Source organism: Carassius auratus, chromosome 1, assembly GCF_003368295.1.
Source record: "Carassius auratus strain Wakin chromosome 1, ASM336829v1, whole genome shotgun sequence".
Lineage (NCBI taxonomy): Eukaryota > Metazoa > Chordata > Actinopteri > Cypriniformes > Cyprinidae > Carassius > Carassius auratus.
The window spans coordinates 11,290,211-11,311,013 of NC_039243.1; the positions used below are offsets into that span (position 1 = coordinate 11,290,211).

Genomic DNA, 20,803 nt, shown 5'->3' on the forward strand with positions numbered 1-20,803 from the left:
TCTCGAGTGACATTTCCTATTTTTTCTTTGTGGCTTGCCACTCAACCGTACACACATGTAAGAGCATTTTTCACGTATTTTCCGCAAATTCAGACATATTACAAAACCACATTTGGCATTTCAGGCAAAAGACTGTAATTCAGGAATTTTAGGAAAAATTATAAGACAAAAAAGTCCCTTTTAGAAGGTAATGGAGTGTGGAAAAAAACACTTGCTTCCCGTACCTTTAGACTGAATAATGGAATCGTAAGTTTCATATCCGCTTCAGGCATTCTGACAGGAACATGCCTCAATGCATTCACAGCCCGAAAACCACAACACAGCTTCATCCTCAATCTCACAAAATATGCACTGTTATTACATATCTCCAATGCTGAACTGAAACTTTGCGGCAATGCTCACACAGAATGAAGCTCTATAATTTGGAAGCTCTAATAGATTTGGATAATATTTTCAGTAACTAAAAATATTAAAGTTGTAAAATCACAATTATAAAGTGTGTCATAAAGAGTTCTACACAAGGTCTGCACGATAACCATAAGCAGTCTCTCACTGGTTCGTTAGGTTGGTCTTCAGGTATAAATGTATTGAAGGTGAAGGTCAGAAGTTTTTCTGGTGTGAGCTCAAAAAGACATGGCTTCTCATTCTCATCTGCAACAAAACAGAAAAATATAAAAAAAAAAAAACATGCATTTGGATGATATGGATATTTAAAACTATAACAATGTACTATAATAGCAATAGACACTACTGCTGAAATGTCTGGGGTAGGTAATATTATTATTATTATTATTATTATTATTATTATTATTATTATTATTATGTTCTTGAAGTTTCTTAGGCTCACCAAGGCTTTCTATATATTTGATGTATTTTAAAATGTAATTTATTCCTGTGATGTCAAAGCTACATTTTCAGCATCATTACTCAAGTCTTCATTATCACGTGATCCTTCATTCTAATATCCCAAATTGCTCAAGAAACATTTATTATCATTTGATTTTTGAAAGTATTTTTTGTGGAAGCCATGATTTTTCAGAAGATTTTGTTAGGATTCTTTGATCAGTCGAAACTTCAAAAGAACAGCATTTATTTTTAAATGTTGAAGAGATTTTTGTAAACGTAAAAGTCGTTACTGTCACTTTTCATCAAAACAAGTATTAGTTTAGCTCCCTGCAGACTCCTGCTCTTAGTGACACCAGTCTCTTGTTAATAAGACATTAAAGAACAGCTTCAATTAATCAAAACACAATGTAACATTATTATACTTATTAGTACAGTCAAGCATTTCATTTACAAGCACTAGTAATCAAATTAGTTTAACGACATTCAAATTAAATTACATTAAAAGGGCTAAGGCTGAGTTATGAGTTATGTTGACTTTCGTGCAGTATGCTGGAAGAGTCTGAGCACTCTGAAAATAGCAGCAGATTCTGGGAGCTTTAACACAGAGATGTTGAATAAGTCTTAAAGATATGAATTTTAAGATAATGACTTGAGCTAGATGCTAATGCGTACATGCAAAAAGTACTGCAGTATCAAGATGCAATTTCATGATATGAGCTTAACATACCTACTCAAAACTATGTATTTTCCCACCATCAGTGATGTATGTACTTGTAAAACAAGTATGCAAATTGGGGCACAAACTAACTTAAAGATACAGGCTAGAAACATTGACAGATGTCAATAAAAAAGACACTAATATATTCAAATATTTCAGTGTGACACTTTCACATACTTGTCCAACATGTCGCAAAATTCGCCGTGAGGAAAGTTTAGTTGAAGCTCTTGAAGAGGCCACTGACTCGCCACTGTATTTTAGCTGAAACGCACATAAAATGCATGAGCATTCAGTGGAAAGTGACACAAAATGTTCAATATGAATCAAACCATTACACTGGCTTACTTTGTATGCAGCAAGTGCCTTAAGGCTTTAAGTTTCTGTTCTGTTGAACATGGGTCATCACCCAGATCAGCCTGCCTAAGATCAAGGGTTGTCTAGTTCACCCTATAATATTGTTTGCAAACTCAGAATATCTATCGGTCATATATGTTGTATAATCACATAGAGCAACACACCAGCAGATATGATTGTTTTTTTCCTTTTGTTGGACCTTCTTCAAAAATGCAGCTTCCTTCATCGCTCTTGTTTGGTCTGCAATCTTGGTATAGGACATGGCTTCAAGAAATAAAACACAAAAGGTATCTTGCATTAAATAAACGTAATTTGTGGCCACATCGATTCAAATTTGATTAGTTTTATGTTGTTTTACAAATCCAATCCAAATCTGTTCGTGTATGGTTTAAAATCAGATTAAATCATTAAAATTGGATTTCAGTGTTTTCGGCCGTAACACTCAGACAGCAGCACAAAATAAAGTGCTACATACAAAAAAAGAATGGCCTTAGAAGACCAGAAACGCTCCACTGTAAATGGCCATTTTCAGGTCGGGTAACTTGTAAAAGGGGCATGTAATTGGGAGACTATTAAATGGAGTGCTATTTATTATTCTCTAAGCTCCTCTCTGCTGAAAGGACCAGATTAGATCAGCAATTTCCATGCAGGTCCGGGAAAGTTTTTGCTTTAAAGTGGAAGTTTGATACTGGTGGACCACCATAACTCTTTGTCTTTTGTAGGGGCAAAAACATCACTCTGCGTGACCAATTCCAGTTAAAAAGCCTGGTGGAAACATCAGCATTCCAGCACACAGACACTGTAGCCTTTACCAAACGTTCATTTCCTGGGTTTTAGATCTTTACATGCACCTCAGAGGCTCTCTGGATGAGGAATGGTGTTCTTACCCTCCCGGAGGACCTTGTATCTCATTTAGTTTTGTGGCTGGAGAAGCATTTTAACGAGTCCTGTATGTGTATCTGTATCTGTGGTGGATACCTACAGTTGAGGATCAGGTTTGGTCTTCCTTTTGCTACCCTATAAGAGCAAAAACAGAAAAATATGATTGTATGCTTCAACCAGAAACAATGCTTTAATTTTTCTATTAATTTAAATTAGTAGTAGTATTACTAACACTGATCATGTCATTGTATATTTTTTATCTAATAAACTTGTAATATAGAAACTGCATGCTTTAAACAATACCACAACTAAAGGCTTTGCAGGTTTATGAGAGTAATTCTGTGTATGTTTCCCACATTTGATGGCTTTGATGGTATGAAGTCAAATCAAATTCAATTCAATAAGCTTAAATTTGTCTCACAAAACCTCTCTCTGCAGACTGCTTTTGGGCCAAAATGAAACTGACCTAAGCTAATTCAAATTCCTGCATCTATACAGCTGAAAACTTTTCAGACCCTGTAGAAAAAAAACAGCACGACCTTGTTTTCTGTTTTGGATTCTGGTCGTCTTACTCAGCTTGAAAGAGCAATATTTTTGCTGGTGAACAGCATGGCTTGGCTTGTCCTCCAGCAGGAGTAGCTCCAAACCAGCAGTGAAATACACCGTGATTGAAGCTGATCTTTTCAAACTGACATAAGTTTCAGAATACCTTCTCCCAGGAGGGAGTCGTTTTAAGCTCATAATGGGAAGTAACAGCTGGAGGTTTTCCATCAGAAGTCTTCTGCTCTTCAACCAAATGATCATCATCTTTGCCGTTTCCTTCAGGTTTACTGAGGCACAGAAAACACAAATGCCATTCATGTTTGTGCAAAAAGCATCTGATCATTAAGGATGTTGCTATGTCGTTGCTAAAGTGCTATGAGTGCTTTGAACATATTGCATTTGGCATTGCTAACACACTGCAATCTTTTATTTTTTATTTTTTTTTAGCTATTTTTGCTTTTTGTTAGGTTCCTGGACAGTCTGCCAGTGTGCCTACTTGCCTCCTAAAATGAGCTTTATTTTATTTATAAAAAACATATATATATTATAATGAAATACAGCTTAAACATTTATTTTTTTTCAATTTTTTTTCAGCTCTTTGCTGTTTGTTTTCAGATATTAAAATATCCTCGAATATTAGAAAAATAATACAGTAGGTTGATGGTTACCTTTTTTATGTACTTAATTTGGAAATGCTTTGTTAAAGGGGGTAAAATACGGACATCGAGCACCTCCAAAACATATTGATGAGTTTCTTGGGAATAAACAACAACAGCTTTTAACATTACATCATACTTCCTCCCATATTCTTTCCGCTCTGTCACGTTTCTTTCAGTAACAACATGAAGTGTTTTCCTCTGACCACAGAGTTCTATCAAAATTCTCCAGTGAAAACTTTTTGGATCAATGAATTTTTTTGTTTCAGATCAATGACCCAAACAAGAAGTCAAAACTAAACCATGTCTACCATGTAAACATTCCACAAACATTTGCATGCAAGACATGAATTGTATTCTTTTATAACAAGAAGTGAAAAACCAACCAGAACCTTTCCTACTTCAAAGCCACTGAAATGCAGTTCAGCCTGAACTACACTGTTACTCTTCGGTCTGGCAAAAGCCCCTGAAAAATTTACACACAAAGACACAATTATACATTAATGTGAAATCACATCAGTTTCTTAAGATACCAGTTACGTTAGTGGCCTGTTAGTCAGCTACAGGCGTAATGTTTAAGAAACAAACATTAGAAAAATATTCATTGAGTAGTGTAGTTTATAAATATTCTATATTCCATGTATTCTCTCAGTTGATATGAGAGACTACATGGAATATAGATTATTTTTAAACATTTTGACATAAAAGTTTTGTTTAATTGAAAAAAAAAAACACATTTATTTCTATTCATATTAAAGCAAATAACGGGGGAAATTTCTGGTGAAAGGTTTAAACACGTAACGTTACCGGAAGTCAGAGGCTGATGATACTGTAAACCACACAACGTCGCCATCAAACAAAGAGTTTTATTTGAAATCCATTGGTTTAGGTGTTCTGTAATTTCACTGTAAAACATTTCACATTGATTAAACTTATAAACGAAAGTTCACCTGCTGCCTTAAAAATGTGAGATACTCTGTTTCAACTCAAGAAGTTACGTTTTACAATTTAACAATTTATTAAACTAATGGTCATTTGTTGTTTCAACTTAAAACAACTTACTATTTTACATTATCAGTTCAAGAAAACTAAAATCAGCTCATAATAAAGAGATTTGTAACTGGTCTTCTCAAAAATGTAACAACTTTATTGAAATAAATTCAAGTAATGTTGTACAAGCATTGGTTTGAGAATACAAATTCTTGTAGGAAAACAGGTTTTAAAAAGCCATTTAAGAACACAAGTGCTTAAACATCCATTTCATCAAAACATCCAAGTTTCTCTAATAATGTACAGAACTAGAAGAAAGGTAGATGAGTGGTATAAAAGAGGTATAGAATATGTAAATGGGGGGGGGGGGCATGAATTGGGGAAAAATGAGTTGTAATCATACTAAATGCATGTTATTTTTTGTTTAGTAGTGTCCTGAATAAGATATTGTACATAAAAGATATTAACATTTAGTCCGCAAGACAAAAAATTGCTGAAATTGTTAAAATAACCCCACTCAAAAGTTTGGGAACCCTTGGTTCTTAATACTGTGTTCTGTCACCTGATGATCCTCGGCTGTCTTTCTGTTTTGTGATGGTTTTGCATGAGTCCCTTGTTTGTTCTGAACAGTTAAACTGAGCAGCAGTCTTCAGAAAAATCTTTAAGGTCCTGCAGATTCTTCAGTTTTCCAGCATCTTTGCATATTTGAACCCTTTCCAGCAGTGACTTTATGATTTTGAGATGCATCTTTTCAGACTGAAGACATTTGAGGGACTCAAACACAACTATTTAAAAAGATTCAAACCTTTACTGATGCTCCAGAAGGAAACAAGATGCATTAAGAGCTGGGGGGTGAAATCTTTTATATGCAATATCTTACTCAGGTCAGTACTAAATAAAATATAACATGCATTTAGTATGATCTCTCTTATTTTTTGAAAACTACTCGCATTCTCACAGATTCTTCAAAGGGTGCCTAAACTTTCTATTTGTTTTTCATGAAACCAAAAAAAAAGGGGGGGGGGGGCTAATCATTTTATAGACCTAAATGAAATTGATTAGAAATATAAAAACACTTACTTAACACTTACATAACATAAGTATGTGTGAAGTTTAGTGCTAACAATATGATACAACTATTAAATTAACTGGGCCAAAAGGTAAGAACAATTCAATTTTATTTTATTTATTTATTACATATTTCACTATTTTATGAAAACAATACAACCATTTATAGGCATACAATGATATCAGTTTCTCAGAAAGTACATTCAATAATTATCACAATAAACAATGCAAGAAATTATATACAACAGACAGCCATTGCACCACTGCAGTTATACATATATACATAACATATATATATATAAATTATATACTTGTGATAATCAAGATCATTCTTAAGTAAATAAGTTCATCTCAGCTTATTGATGACTTCAGCAAACACCCTCAGAGATGCTCGGCTCAGAGCTTGCGTCAGCTATGTTGTAGTAACAAGACTGAGTGCTAGTGGAGCCTTCGAAGCAGGGGCTGTTTGAATGAGTAAATAATGAGTTTTTCAAGCATAACGGGTAGAGATGGTTAGAGTAAAAAATAGGTGCATGATTTATGTTCACCAGGAGTTTGTAGTCCTCTTCCACCTCTTGAATTGGGCCGAGAACAGACGACAAACCAGAGTCCTTGTCCTCGGAGATCTTGCTTTTCTCGCTGAGCTCTTCATATAGATGTTCCTCCGATATGGCACTGATTTTATCATGCTGTTCTTTCTGCTGTGCTGAATGATGGGTTGCCTCAGCATTCCAAAATGATGGTACGAATAGATTCTAGAAAGAAATATATGGTTTTTAAACAATATTGTGTACTAAAACAATGACTCTTTTCAGTAATTTAAATAAAGCTGACATAAACCTTATATGAAAATGATAAAGGTTGCCTAGTCACCATTACATTTTACAAACAATCACAAAGACATAACAAATAACTGAAATTCTGAAGTAGAAAACCTGAAATGCTATTTTCTTGTAAAATGGACTCCAACAATCTTTATTTTTAACGACTTAGAATTTTATTTAAAAAATATATATATATAATTATTCAACTGCTAGTAAATTTTACAAATACTTTCAAAGAAATTTCAATGAAACATGACATTTTGAAGTAAAAAGACTGAAATATTCCTATATTATATATGAAGTATTTTAATGTAAAATGTACTTTAATAACTTTTTAAAAAACAATGTTTTACAGTGCAGCTGAAATATGTTTAAGCTGAATACCCTTTATAAAATAAAAACATGCAGAAATAAATAAAACAAATAAAAAAATGACAAAAGCATTAAAAATTAAAACAATTGTGCTGAAACAAATCAAAATGAATGAAAATATAAAAATGAAAGCTAATTTTAACATTTTAAAATGTCTAAATCTAATCCAAAAATGTTTATGGTCAGATAAGAAAAGTTGTGTATGTTACACATATATAAAACGTAGTGGAATGACAGGAGATCCATACCTTGAGAAGTTCTGGTAGGTTGGTTTTCGGGTACAGGAATCGGTACACTTTATAGATCAGCAAAGCGGCCAGGATTGCCAGAAAAAGAAGGATGGCAGCAGCAATCACACAGCTGATGAGCACTAATGCAAACACACACACACACACACACACACACAGAGAGAGAGAGAGAGAGAGATTGGCACCTTGGGATCCTCCTTGTAGCTTCTCAAAAGGAAACAATTCTTTTGAGTCACTTGAATTATTGATAAATTCTTAATCTATTTTAATCTTGTTGAATATATACATGACTGTATGATTATTGCTTTAATTATTGAAATATTTTGCAGGTGAAGACACACTTACCAGATGTGTTAGTCACACATACGGCAGTACTGAAATGTTTGACATTTCTGTAGCCTTTGGGAATCACCAAAGCCTGAGCACAATATCTGCTCCAGAAATGTAGTCCTTTAATACTCAGTTTAACATAATCTTCTTTGGTTTCAGCAACCGTCTTCTCCACTGCCTACAGGGACAAAGTTCATCTTATGGTTATTGAAGATAATTATAAAATATTTTTTTTTTTTTGTTTGTGGCTTCACAATAGTTTATATATATATATATATATGAAAAGAAATGGAAATAGATTATTTTTTTGTTCATTATATGAGGACAGAAGCTTGTGAAAATTCCACTGTTACAGAAGAATACATGCATTTTTATACCTCTTCTTCGAAGCCTTCGGTCCAATGTCTGATGATGTAGGACATTTGAGAAAAAATTTCTGCAAGATTGCCCACTTTCATCACTGGAGCTTGGACGTGCACATCCAAGGTATTACTTTGGATGACAAGATGCACAGTAGGGGGTCCTATGATAGCTACAGGGGTGCAAAGTAGTTCATATAATTATTATTTATGAACATTATATGGACTTAACAACACAACAGAGTTTATAGTGCAAACATAGAGCTGATTCTCACTTACAGTGCTTATTTGGTTTAAATATGGCTGTATCAACCCATTTAGAGAACATTCCTTGATCCTCTGCCCGCACTTGAAAAATGTACCTCCCAAATATAGATGGCAGTCTCCCTGCATCACACTTCAGCTCTCTGGTGTTCACGCAGATGGAAGACACATTGTTTTTCAGGCTGCAAGGACAGGATGACAAACACAACAGACAAAATATTTTTGCAAGCATGTAAGGCAAATATGTTATTCATGCAAGTAGAATAGCCCTATTCTTTTCAACTTCTGCAAAAGCTCAGATTCCAGCAGAACCATAGTTCAATGCCTTTTAGCTAGTTATGATGGGTTTATTTCATAATGGCATGCATGCATTTGTTTTTTCTTCTATATTGGAGTATTTAAGATGTATTTTGAGTGATATTTACATATATCTTGCCGTGTATGTCACGTTCCTCATGGGATTGTGTGGAGATGTCCATTCAACAACTGCAGCCATATTGACAGAAGTCACCATCACATTCTGGGGTGCAGCCACATTTGCTTCTAAAGTAAAACAGTATGACCAATCTTAGTAATACATTATACAGCATTTATCGTCTGATAATGTTGTTTTATAAAGAATTATATTATATATAAAGTACTCCATAAAGTATTTGGATTATTATAAAGTATATAAAGTATTACGAGAGTCCAAACAGCTGATAAAGACATTATATATATATATATATATATATATATATATATATATATATATATATATATATATATATTAACTTCAAATCACTGCTTCTGGCTAAAAATAGGTCCACTGTCTGAAATATTGCTTTCTCCAGTGAAAAAGTTATCTCCTCTGAATCAGGAGAGAAATGTGCACAGATGAAGCACCATTTAAATCTAAAAACAGTTTTACAGAAAAATATAGATGGATTTTGATGGAAGAGTTCAAGATTATGAACTTATATTTTTGAGAGAAGCAAAGGTTTAAACACTTTAATGATTCTTACAAACACAGCTCTTCACTTGTTTGGAGGGGAACTTTCCCCTTTTCATGTTCAATAGGTCCACAAGAAATACTGCTTTAATCTGTGACTTTTGTAACTGCATGTATCTTTAAGTATAAACATGTATCTTTGTGCAACATATTTACACTTTGTGCAACATCTCTTTTTCCTCTCTGCTACCCACCAGTTGGTCGTGACCCAGTTTGAAACCCACTGCACTAAATAACTCTTCTGAAGAAATGGCATCCGCAAACAAATGATTCTATGCACAGAATTAACTTTAAAAGTTCCTTTTAATCAGTTGCTATTAGATTGGTGTTCCACTAACCTTTGACAACCAGTGTTTAAATACCTACATTTGTTTTACCATATAAAACATATACTTTATATTTAACTTGGAAAGTGTACTTTGTTTTCTCTCTCTCTCTCTCTCTCTCTCTCTCTCTCTATATATATATATATAAATAGACATTCATACATTTGAAGGAGTCTAAATACTTTTGGGAGGCTTATTAATGCACACTGAAGATTAGATTATATATATATATATATATATATATATATATATATATATATATATATATATATATATATAGCACTATTACACTATTATCATTACATTTTCTAATGGTCAAATTAATTAATTAAAAAAAATTCAACTGGTTACCTAAAATCAATAATTATAATCATAAATAAGCATGCAATTACTCACCAGCATAGTTGGGGTGCACATCTTTTGTCACAAAGAATATGAGAGCCCACAGACAGAGTTTCGCAGACATGACTGACAATCACTGCAGGTGCAAGCAGTGGCAGGGATCTTTTAAACTTCAGTGTCTGTCTGTCATGTGCTCAAGGGGAACAGGAGCAACATGACTCAACAGCTTCCTCTTTGAAATGGGGTTAATGAAAAAATAAAAACACTTGTCACAACAGACAAAGATCATGAAGGATAAAAATGCTGAGAATTAGTAAAACAGTATTTATTTGTGTATTTGCTTTTTTTTTTTGTCAAATGTTGACATCGATATAACTGATATGCTAATTTACATGCAGATTGACCAAAAAAACAACAAAGAAAAAGTAATTATTATTTTTTTTAAACCAATAATTTCTATTGTACCTATATATATATATATATATATATATATATATATATATATATATATATATATTCTTGGAAAGTAAAATTGATGACTACAGAGGGGAAAACGGGGAAACTCTCCTGTGGTTTGGAAATAAACTGGCTCAACACCCCAAAGGGTTAATGTGTTACTTCTCGCCATTCAATTACAGAAGTGTGAAGCATTTATGCAGTTCATAATGCAGCTGCTAGACTTCTCACTAAGTCAAGAAAATCCAATCATAAATCCCCGTTACGTGCCGGTATGTAGCCTATTGTTTAGATCTCTCTTTTTCTGCTTTTACTTTCACTTTTACAGTGCCATGCCTTTGATCCAAGTAATCACCTGATGATCACCGCATTTATGAGAGGTTTCCTGACAGACATTTTGGGCCAAGCGGGAATTGGAGTGAACATTACTGCAGCTGATTTACTGACATTGCGAAATTGACAAAACTGACTATAAGTTAGCCTATTTATAAGTTGCTTTCTAGTAGAAGCGCTCTCTAAAAGTATTTTCAAAGTTAGGGAAGAGGACAGGCAAGCAAGTCACGTGATACACATTGTGTTTGTATTAGAAACTTTAGTAAAAGGTTGAGTTCCATCCTCTGTTTTACTTTTGTAAATAGTGTAGAGACTTAAAAATTGTCTTTATTATGTACATTGTTTCTCAATTATCCACCGGTAAGTGTTGCCATGATGGTTTCTAACTTCCGTTTGTGTGCGTCGTGTTCTGGCCTCTGTGGTGGTAACCCATATTAAAACGGTGTAAAAAGAGAAATTGTATTAATACAACTTCTTGAAAATTGCTGAAAACAATGAAAATACATTAATTTTCGGTAAAGCTGCTTTCAAAAGATATGTATTCTGCGCTATACAAATACATGCGAACTGAATTAAAATACAATTATTCATAAAATTACGGTACTTTGTGGTATAGGGTACAAATACATTGACTGATAAATCAATATTTAAAATAAAAAAATCGGCTATAAATTCAGACTGTAATGTTAAATGGTTTAGAATTTAAGATTTTCAAAAAAACATATTCATGATGTAAATAGCATTTATTTTTACTTTTACCTATTTCATGAATGACATAATTCCACTGAACCATGTTCACTTTATAGTACCACGGTAGCTTGACTTCCTTTTAATTATCGAACATTTATTTCTCCTAGACATTTTCAGTAGAAATATTGCTGAGTATGTCAGATGATAATGCACTGTGACAAAGCAAATCCATCAAGAAAGACAAACAGTGGCCAAAATGGGTTTCCATTTTTATCAACTAATGCAGCGGCAAGTTAAGAAAATCACAATTACATTTCATTGTCTGGTAAAATATTCCTTTCGCAATTACAAATAATATGCATGATTTCAAAACAAGAGTTAGAATCAAATAGAGCATCTCAGAAATAAAAATGCAGTACTCTGGACATGCTCATCTCCAAGGTGCAAATATGTTTGTAATTATAACGGTTGTGCATACAATATATAATTCTCATTTATTTCTATATATTTATTCACACAAAGCATAAAGGTTTAATTAAAAGACAAACATCTCCATCACACAGCAACAAACTGATGTTTTACTCATTTCTGTATACCATGCCATTGCTCTCTAGCATATTTAGATGACAAACAAATAACCTCAGATGAACATTTGAAGTTAGACATCGTATTATTAGAACAATGAGTATGCATGATCTTTCATTTACCATTTATTCCAACATGCCAATATACTGCAAGCTGATAATGATTATTAGAGGTTAATCATTAGCACTGTTGTCACTGTGATCTCCTTAGTTTTAAACTTCATGCTTAATCCCAGTTCTGTAAAATGGGTTGGATGTACTGTACTTTTCTCATAATTTTTTCAAGTATGGAAAAAGAACGAACACCATTCGATTTAAATACTAAATACATTTTCATTCTGAAACACGGGCTAAAATGTATGGAAGCTCATTTCCAACATTTCCATCACACAATTCAGACTTTTGTTCTCACAATTCGGAAAAAAACATAATAATAATAAAAAAAAAAAAAAGGAAATGCTAGATATTAACTCAGAATTCAGACATTACTCCCAATTCTGAGTTTACATCACACAACTATATTTTAATGATAATTGCAACTTTTTATTTCAACTGACCTTCTCTGAATTCTGAGTTTACATTCAACAAGATTCCATAAAAATATCTCTAGCACGAGAGTTGTAATTAAAATATAAATATTATGATCATGATTCTTATTGCTTCATTAAGCACGGAAAGAGCATGAAGAAAGTTAATTTCTGTGAGGTAGACAGTATATAACCTTAATTCGGATATCTAATATATATATATATATATATATATATATATATATATATATATATATATATATTTAAAACATGACAAAAGTGTGTTTTCTTTTCATGTTGTCTGCAGTAGTTGAATGGGACGGATTACACAGGTTTCAAACACACACACTCTACCGCACACACAAACACGCACAAGTATAACGGGCTTGCCTTTTAATATGCATTTGTTATTTTGTTACAAACAAAATGAGTTGATAAAGCACCCCTGCATATACTCAGTCACCCATTTAGATAAAACCCTTTTTTTTTTTTAAATGTGCTCCCCTCTGTACAAAGGCATGGCACGCAATGTTACACGTTATCACACACCTGTTGTCGTTTTTTTGTACAATTGCATAGATTTTAAAAAACCTTTGTTTTTATCATTAATAAACAATTCTAGACTCGCTGTAAGAAACTAATGAAACTACTAAAGATTAAATTTACAATGTGGAACCGCGATCCTTCAGAAAAATAGATTTTTATTTATATTTCCATTGTAAACATATCCTGGCCAGTTGTTGACACTACAAAAGCATGCAACTAGGAGAAGACCTCTTCAGTCTAAATCCTGCTCCTCAGTTATTACATTAACCAACGACTCCATGGCATGTCCAATGTTATCAACCATGTGGAAAAGACTTCCCACATTAGGACCTGCGGGAGATGAAAAACAAAATCTGATGTCAGTGCTTGCACATGCACGAACACTAAATGCACTATTGCAAATGCTGCTAAAAATACAGAGAACAGTGTATATGACAGACATATTTCAGATAGTTTTGAGGGTGGGTGTTTACACGTACAATTTTACAGTTGCAATCTCACACCGATTTCATATGAACAACTTCACTGGCATTCTGTCAGTCAAGCGAATGTGCATGTTTTAATTCCATATTAAGAACAGAATATATAAATGTGTAAACAAAATATGTAAATGTGAGTTTCTTGTGGGGTCATGTCAACCAACTTAATTAGGTAGAAAAACTGTTTTCAACACTGATAAGAAATATTAATTGAGCAGCAAATCAGCATATTAGAAAGATTTCTGAAAGATCATGTGCTGAAGCTGAAGACAAGAAATTGAAAATATTACTGTTTTTACTTCAAATAAATGCAGGTTTGGTGAGCAAGAGACTTCTTTAAATCAGTGTTAAAGTGGATAAGTAAGGATGGAAAACAGGAAAGGGTTAATAACAATACTAACCTCTCATGGGTTTAGCCGTCCACCTCCTTAGACAGAGGAAAACAGGAAATAAGAAAGATCAGTAAAGTTGGGAGTATGGGGATAGGCAGTTAGACTGAATCTTAACAGGATCTGTAATGCCAGCACAATGAATGCAACAGGACATCATGGAGGATCATATATAACTGATATTTATATAGTCCAATGCTTTAATTATCTAAAAAACATATGTAAGTCGCACTTGGACTATAAATCGCATTTATAAAGAACCAAGAGAAAATATTACCGTCTCCAGCCGCGAGAGGGCGCTCTATGTTTTCAGTGTAGACTACAGGAGCACTGAGCAGCATAGAGCGCTCTCTCGCGGCTGGAGATGGTAATGTTTTCTCTTGGTTCACGTCAAATTAATTTTGATAAATAAGACTACAAGTCGCAGGACCAGCCAAACTATGAAAAAAGTGTGACTTATAATCTGGAAAATACGGTAATCAGTAAGGTTTTTTATTTTATGCATTTTTAATTTTGTGCTTCTCACAATACATATCCTGTTAAGAGTCACTGTTAAAAAGAGAAACCGCTTGAAGTAGAACATTCATCAATGTTCATTTCTTTGTTTTTTAGGTTTTGCTTAAAGTTGAAAGACTTGCCCTGTTCTTTAAAAATCACATTTTTATGTATTATATTTGAACAAAAAAGTCTTCCATCTATTTCCAACAAATAAAAGAAACATAAGAAACATTTAGCGGTTTAATCATGCAAAGAGAAGGAAAGCAGTCGGTCAGTGAAATGTACAGGTTGTGTGCACCGCAAACCCATACTTATTTTTTCACATTGCTCAAAGAGGAATCCAAAATTAGCCAAATTAGGCATTTTTCTCTCTTCTGACCGAAATAATCAGTTTCTTCAGATTTTGTCTTTTAGAAAGTCGCAGAAACACAATTTTGAATTATTTTGCCATTTGAACGAATGAGAACTAAAAAATATATTCGTTGTAGCTTCTGTTCACCGCTATAGAAGTTTACCCAAATATGATGACTTCCGCCTCTGAAGAGCGGAGAATAGTGAATGGGGTTCATAACTGTTGGCCGGTTTGAGACTATCTGCATCAGTTTGCTTGATTAGCAGAAGTGTTTGTATCAGACGGTGGAGCTGGATTCTCACCTTGGCTGTGGGGGAAGGAATTGTTGAGCTGCTCGATGACGTCCTCTAATCCAGTGCTTGCATCCTGGGAGGGACTGGACAGCTCATCATCACCTGAAACACACAGCAGTCACCCAATTACAGCTGACCTTAAACACCCTGGAGACTGTCCTGCTGCCCATGACCTTCCATGTTCAAACAGAAGTGGTGTTTCCATTCGAAATTTATTAAAACGTTCACTACAAATTCAAAAACCATTTTAACAATTTGACTAAACAATGAAATCCAGAAGGCTGCATTTTAAGATAGATTTTTCTGTCACTGAATTTTAAGGCTTGCATAAAACCTGACTTTTGGAGCCATCTGTATGTGAAACGAGAAGAGATTAGCATTTAACCAGTCAAGTTTCGCTCAAAAAAAGTCAATTTTACATCAAAGCAGAACTCTGGCCAAAGTAAAAAAAAAAATGTAACCAATGAAACAAAAATGTATCAAAGGCAGACATTATAAAACGGTTTAAGATGCTGTAATGTGCATGTTGCTTTCATGCAGTCTGTTTAAATGGTCCTGTGGTGTGATGAATACATTTTGAAAAGTAGAAAATGTTACATACAGCATATAAAATCTTTAATATTAACCCTGCTAAGTTCAGTTAACCAGTCTTTTTCATTATGTAAAATTTATATTGAAAAAATAGCAGTAATGACAAGTGCATCTATACAATTCTAGTTCCAGAAATACACATGAAAACATGAGAAAAGAGAACGCAAAAATGGATTTGGGAATAAAAGACATTTCTGAGTCATCTATGTGCCATTTATTTTTATTTTTTTTAAATAATGTTTAATATCATAAATGCCAAACTGCACTTACAGAATGATTGGTGTTTGTTCTTCAAGTACTGAAGTACACCCAATTTTGTTGGAACCTTGTTGGACTGTGTTTTCTTCAAAAGTGAAGACAACAAATAAAATGTTGGCTAGCAGTTTAGAGCAAATTTTCTTTCTTTTGTGTTTTTTATATATATATATATATATATAATAAAAAGCTCCCTGTGTTCATTTTTGTTTGGCTCAGATAAGAACATTGCCTCTTTTTATCCGTTCTGAAGATCTTTTGCTGAAACCAGCCTGGGCTTCAAGCCAACTCATACTTGTACAATGAAAGCTTCACAGTTATTACACATAATACTTGCAAGTTTAACAGTGGTAAAGACAATGGGTTGCATATTATTTGAATAAATGATGGAAACTGGCTTTTTTTTTTTTTTGCTAAGGATGGAAATTACTACTGATTATTATTATTTAGCCTGCTTAATTTGATGAATAATCAATGCTGAAGAGTTGAATCTGGTTGAACTGAAGTTGTTAGGGACATTTACCCATGGTCTCTGTGGTTTGGCTGGCGGCTACACGCAGTGAGGCCAGGCTGCTGTCAGATCTCGGAGAGGCAGTGGAGGGGGTGGACAGGGCAGTGCCATTCACCTTGGACTCAGTCTGTGGCTGGGACACAGGCAGAAAGAACCATATAGATTAGGCAGGGGACTGGACACAAACATCAGCACTGGCTTGTACTTCTGTATTTCCAGATTCATTTGAGATCATCCATTTCTTTATTTTCAACCTAAGACTTCACATTGTTTAACTGCCTATTTATTTTTTAAACCTCACAAAATCCTCTCTAATAATTTATAGACAAATTACTGAATTTTTGCCCCAAGGACTCTCTCGAAACATTAACAACTGCAGTATAAAACGAGCGAAAATATATATATATTTTTTGCATCATTCAGGTTTGAAAAACAAGAGTCAATCAAACACAAAATAACTGATGTGATGCTGCTTAAATATAAAAATTAAATTACCAGACATCACAAAACCCTTTTCCAATTGTACATTCCTTGTCCTATACATCAATATTTAAGGCAGTTGTCAGGGTTAAATAAGGTCTTTTATAATAGAACCTTTTAATGTGCATGTCATATACATCCATTAATATTATTATTTATTTCAGGTACTACTGATAATTAGCCTACTGTTTCAAATGTTGGCAAGTTCTTATATTCACCAAGGCTGCATTTATTTGATAAAAATACAGTAGAAACTATAATATTGTGAAATATTATTACAATTTAAAATAACTATGTTTTCAGATTCTTTGATGAACACAGTTCAAAAGATCCGCATTTTATTTTCTACAGTCTAAGTCCATACTACATTTTTGATCAATTTAATGCATTTTTGATGAATAAAAGTATTTTGAGTTCTTTAATAATAAAAAAAACCCTACTGATTATATAAATTACAGTACTCATGCATGTTAAATTTAATACTTACCCATACTTCATTACAATTTTAGATACTACCAGAATCTTAAAATGAATGGTCTGAAATGGTTTGTTTCCACCATTAACAATTCATAAGATTTGACAGCACTCTTTGAAAAAGAATGATGGTTCTGGTCATTTCATTGGTCTTCCTGAGATATTTGCCAAGCGAAACACATGAGCATATATGTTATACATAAGAACATGTTTATTTGCATATAACAGAGGAAAAAAGTGATTGATGCTACTAAAACAAGAACATACACTAGAAGGCAAAGGATTGATTGTAAACTTGAAAATTCTATTTAGATAAAGAAAAGAAAACCGAAGTGAAGCCAATAATCCACTGGCTCTGAACAAACCGAGATCATTTATTTGCACGTTCATTGAGTCTGGTTCTTCAAGCAAAAGTCGGCCAATGGAAGGAGCTGGAGTCTAGTGAGATTTTAGTTCAAATGGTCCACAGAGAACACATGGAGCCATTTCTTCGAGAACAAATGTGACATAAATCCATTTGGCAGAGACCCCCAGTCGACTAAAGTTGTGGGTTTTTTTCTCGAAGTATGCATCGAGATATTACGCTTGATTCATCAAGACACGATGCAGACAGAATATGTGATTTCCCCTGTATTCAAACGGAAGGAGACTGCTGAAGAAGCTGACATCAAACAAACTCCACAAACAAAATGGAGAAAGAATGACCGGTCCTTCAAAACGTTCTTTTAGCCACCAAAAAGATCTGGCATCCCTACTCAGGACAGGATCAACAATGCCTGTTGTGTGGCAAAGTATGGTAGGAAAATATTCAAATCAGCTTAAAATATTCAGTTCCAACCTATAATGTATATGCTATGTTGCCAATTAGGACAGAAAAAGTGTACATTATTGCACTATAGATCTTTTCACACCAAGACTAAACAATGCTATAAAAACCCAAATGAACTGAATGAACAAAAGAACAAAACAAAACCTTGAATGATAAGAGCATAACATTTTGATATGAAGGAGTGCATAAAGATGCATTTATTTTCAAATCTTCTTGTCCGTGTATTTCATGCTAAAAAGTGATTTGAATAAGGCTGTATTCTAATTAATACAGTCCATATCATTTTGGCTTTCACAGTGCTATGGACTAAAATGAAATAATTCTGAGTAGTAGTTCTTATACAGAACAGTGAATGCCAAGGACAATTAACAGAGATGTCTGCACTCAAACAGAACAACAGGAACCAACAATATTCCATGCAATAGTCTTTGGTTTAAACATTTTTGCGAAAAACAAAACAAAAATAAAAGATTCCATTTACTGCAGTTTCAAAACTCAAAAAAAAAGAAAGAAAAAAAGTGATGAATGTATAAATATAAACTAATCTTTGATGATCAATTGTCATTTTAAAACAAAGCTTTCAATGCACACATTTGCAGAAAATAACATCTTTAAATAGATGGAACATTTCAGGAAGGTTGTTTCGAAAGGTTGCACAAATAACTGGAACTTGCAACTGTACAAAACACACATGGAGATGCAAATCCCAGCTCTTATACAAAACATTTCCTATATTCATCCAGACAGCATCGGAATTCAGCACAAATATTTCCTTTAACAATAATACATTGTTAAACTGATAAAACTAACTCATGTTAGACTTTTGAAAACAGCACACAAGAAAACTAGTGAGCTGCTAACCTCGTCTTTTAGCTGAATTTTAAGGAAACATTGTGTCCATCACAGACCATAGATAAAGAAGTTCAAGAATGCACTGCAATGAGTCAAGAGAAATGTCAACTATAAATATACATTTATATACTGAAAAATATTGATAAATCTGACTTTCCCAAAAAAGTTAATTATTTATATAACTACAAATATAACAAACATTAAAAGCCAAAAACTGACATTAAAATATATCAATGCTCTGGGCATTTCGTTTCATTTCTTCTGTTGACAATCAAAAGGAAGCACATGAACAGCGTTACATTCCACAGCTAGGATTTGAAATATGCCTTGGAAAGTGTCAGTGAGCAATCTGAAGACATTTACTCATAGCAAAGTTTAGACAGGAGCTGACTGCTTGAGTTTGACTTGCAGAGAAGTATAAACATTAATAAAGTCTTAAGGATATGCGCCACCCACCTGCTCAAGTAACTGTCTAAGGCGTCTGAGCTGTGATTCCAGCTGTTTGTTGTGATCCTCCAGGATTTGCATTCTTGCTTCCAAACGTCCCTTGTGCTGCCGCAGTAGTTTGGCCTCGGCGATCAGTTCAGCGTCGCGTGGACTCTGGGGAGAGACCGGCAGCATCTGTGGGGGTGAGGGCAACGGCGACAGACCCTTGTGGTCATGTGCCATCTTAAGACGATCGTACTCCGCTTGCAGCTTCCTGCACAACAGGAAAGACAACTTCAGAACGATGCCAAGAAAACAGCAACTCAAGGAAAAGGTGAGCCTGACAAATAAATAAGCATGTGCTGTTAGCATGGACTGCTCATTTATGGCACAGTTGGCACACCATGCAGCAAAATAATTAAATCAATACTTATTTTCAGCAAGGATGCATTAAATTGAGCAAAAGTAACAGTAAAATATTTTTTTAAACATCAGCAAAGAATCCTGAAAAAAGTACAATGGTTTCCATAAAAAATATTAAGGGATAGGTCTCCCAAGAATAAAAATTACCCCATAATTTACTCACCCTCAAGCCACCCTAGGTTTATATGACTTTCTTCTTTCAGACGAATACAGCTGGCATTATAATACGAAATGTTCTGGCTCTATAATGGCAAGCTTTATAATGATAGCAGTGTTGCCAAGTCCGCTACTTTAACACTGTTGCCCAGGGTTGTTTTTCATGTGCACGGGTTAAAGTGACCCCAATAAACATGATATTCAGCCCCTAAAATGTGAATATTACCAGGGGAATCCTGTCATAAAAAAAAAAAAAATTATCCCCCAGAGTGCAATTTTTAATTGGGAGACCCCCCCTCAAACTGTGATTGGGCTAGTTTTCAGCAACAATTGGACAGGGTTTTGTTGTGAGCACCGGGCAACCCTGAAAGGCAGTGAATGGGGGTCGAGATTTTGAAGTCTAAAAAAAAAAAGTGCATAAATTCATCATAAAACGTGCTCCACAAGGCTCTGTGGCATTTATAAAGACTCTGCATTTTTTAAATGCATTTTTGTATGAAAAATATCCATATTTAAAACTTTATAAACGGTGATCTCCAGCTTCTG

General features: G+C 33.9%; 3 protein-coding genes across 12 annotated transcripts in view; all 3 read right to left on the bottom strand.

Moving 5' to 3' along the window:
- The window catches only part of LOC113109348 (myb-like protein U), a 972,647-nt gene that overhangs the window by 602,197 nt on the left and 349,647 nt on the right, over positions 1-20,803 (bottom strand). The window lies entirely within an intron of this gene.
- LOC113109769 (interleukin-10 receptor subunit beta-like) lies at positions 5,846-10,533 on the bottom strand. 2 transcript variants are annotated; one of them, XM_026273530.1, is made up of 8 exons: positions 10,168-10,530; positions 8,880-8,997; positions 8,470-8,636; positions 8,209-8,363; positions 7,847-8,009; positions 7,502-7,623; positions 6,606-6,812; positions 6,377-6,519 (listed from the first exon to the last, which is right to left on the bottom strand). In XM_026273530.1, exons 1-8 carry the CDS (start codon positions 10,235-10,237, stop codon positions 6,496-6,498), a joined length of 1,026 nt encoding a protein of 341 aa, XP_026129315.1. In that variant the 5' UTR covers positions 10,238-10,530; the 3' UTR covers positions 6,377-6,495. The 2 variants fall into 2 exon arrangements, with proteins under 2 accessions (XP_026129305.1, XP_026129315.1); XM_026273520.1 differs by having other exon boundaries at positions 5,846-6,812; positions 10,168-10,533.
- Positions 13,270-20,803, bottom strand: part of LOC113109179 (dystrophin) — a 103,271-nt gene continuing 95,737 nt past the window's right edge. For 3 of the 9 annotated variants that reach the window (XM_026272836.1, XM_026272818.1, XM_026272875.1), the window contains 4 exons: positions 19,709-19,952; positions 16,630-16,750; positions 15,270-15,362; positions 13,270-13,579 (listed from right to left, as the gene is read on the bottom strand). In XM_026272836.1, the coding sequence (XP_026128621.1) occupies positions 13,482-13,579; positions 15,270-15,362; positions 16,630-16,750; positions 19,709-19,952 (556 nt within the window). In that variant the 3' untranslated portion in view covers positions 13,270-13,481. Of the gene's footprint in view, positions 13,580-14,129; positions 14,156-15,269; positions 15,363-16,629; positions 16,751-19,708; positions 19,953-20,803 lie in introns of those variants that run through there. The other 6 variants (XM_026272867.1, XM_026272882.1, XM_026272852.1 and 3 more) reach the window with 5 other exon arrangements.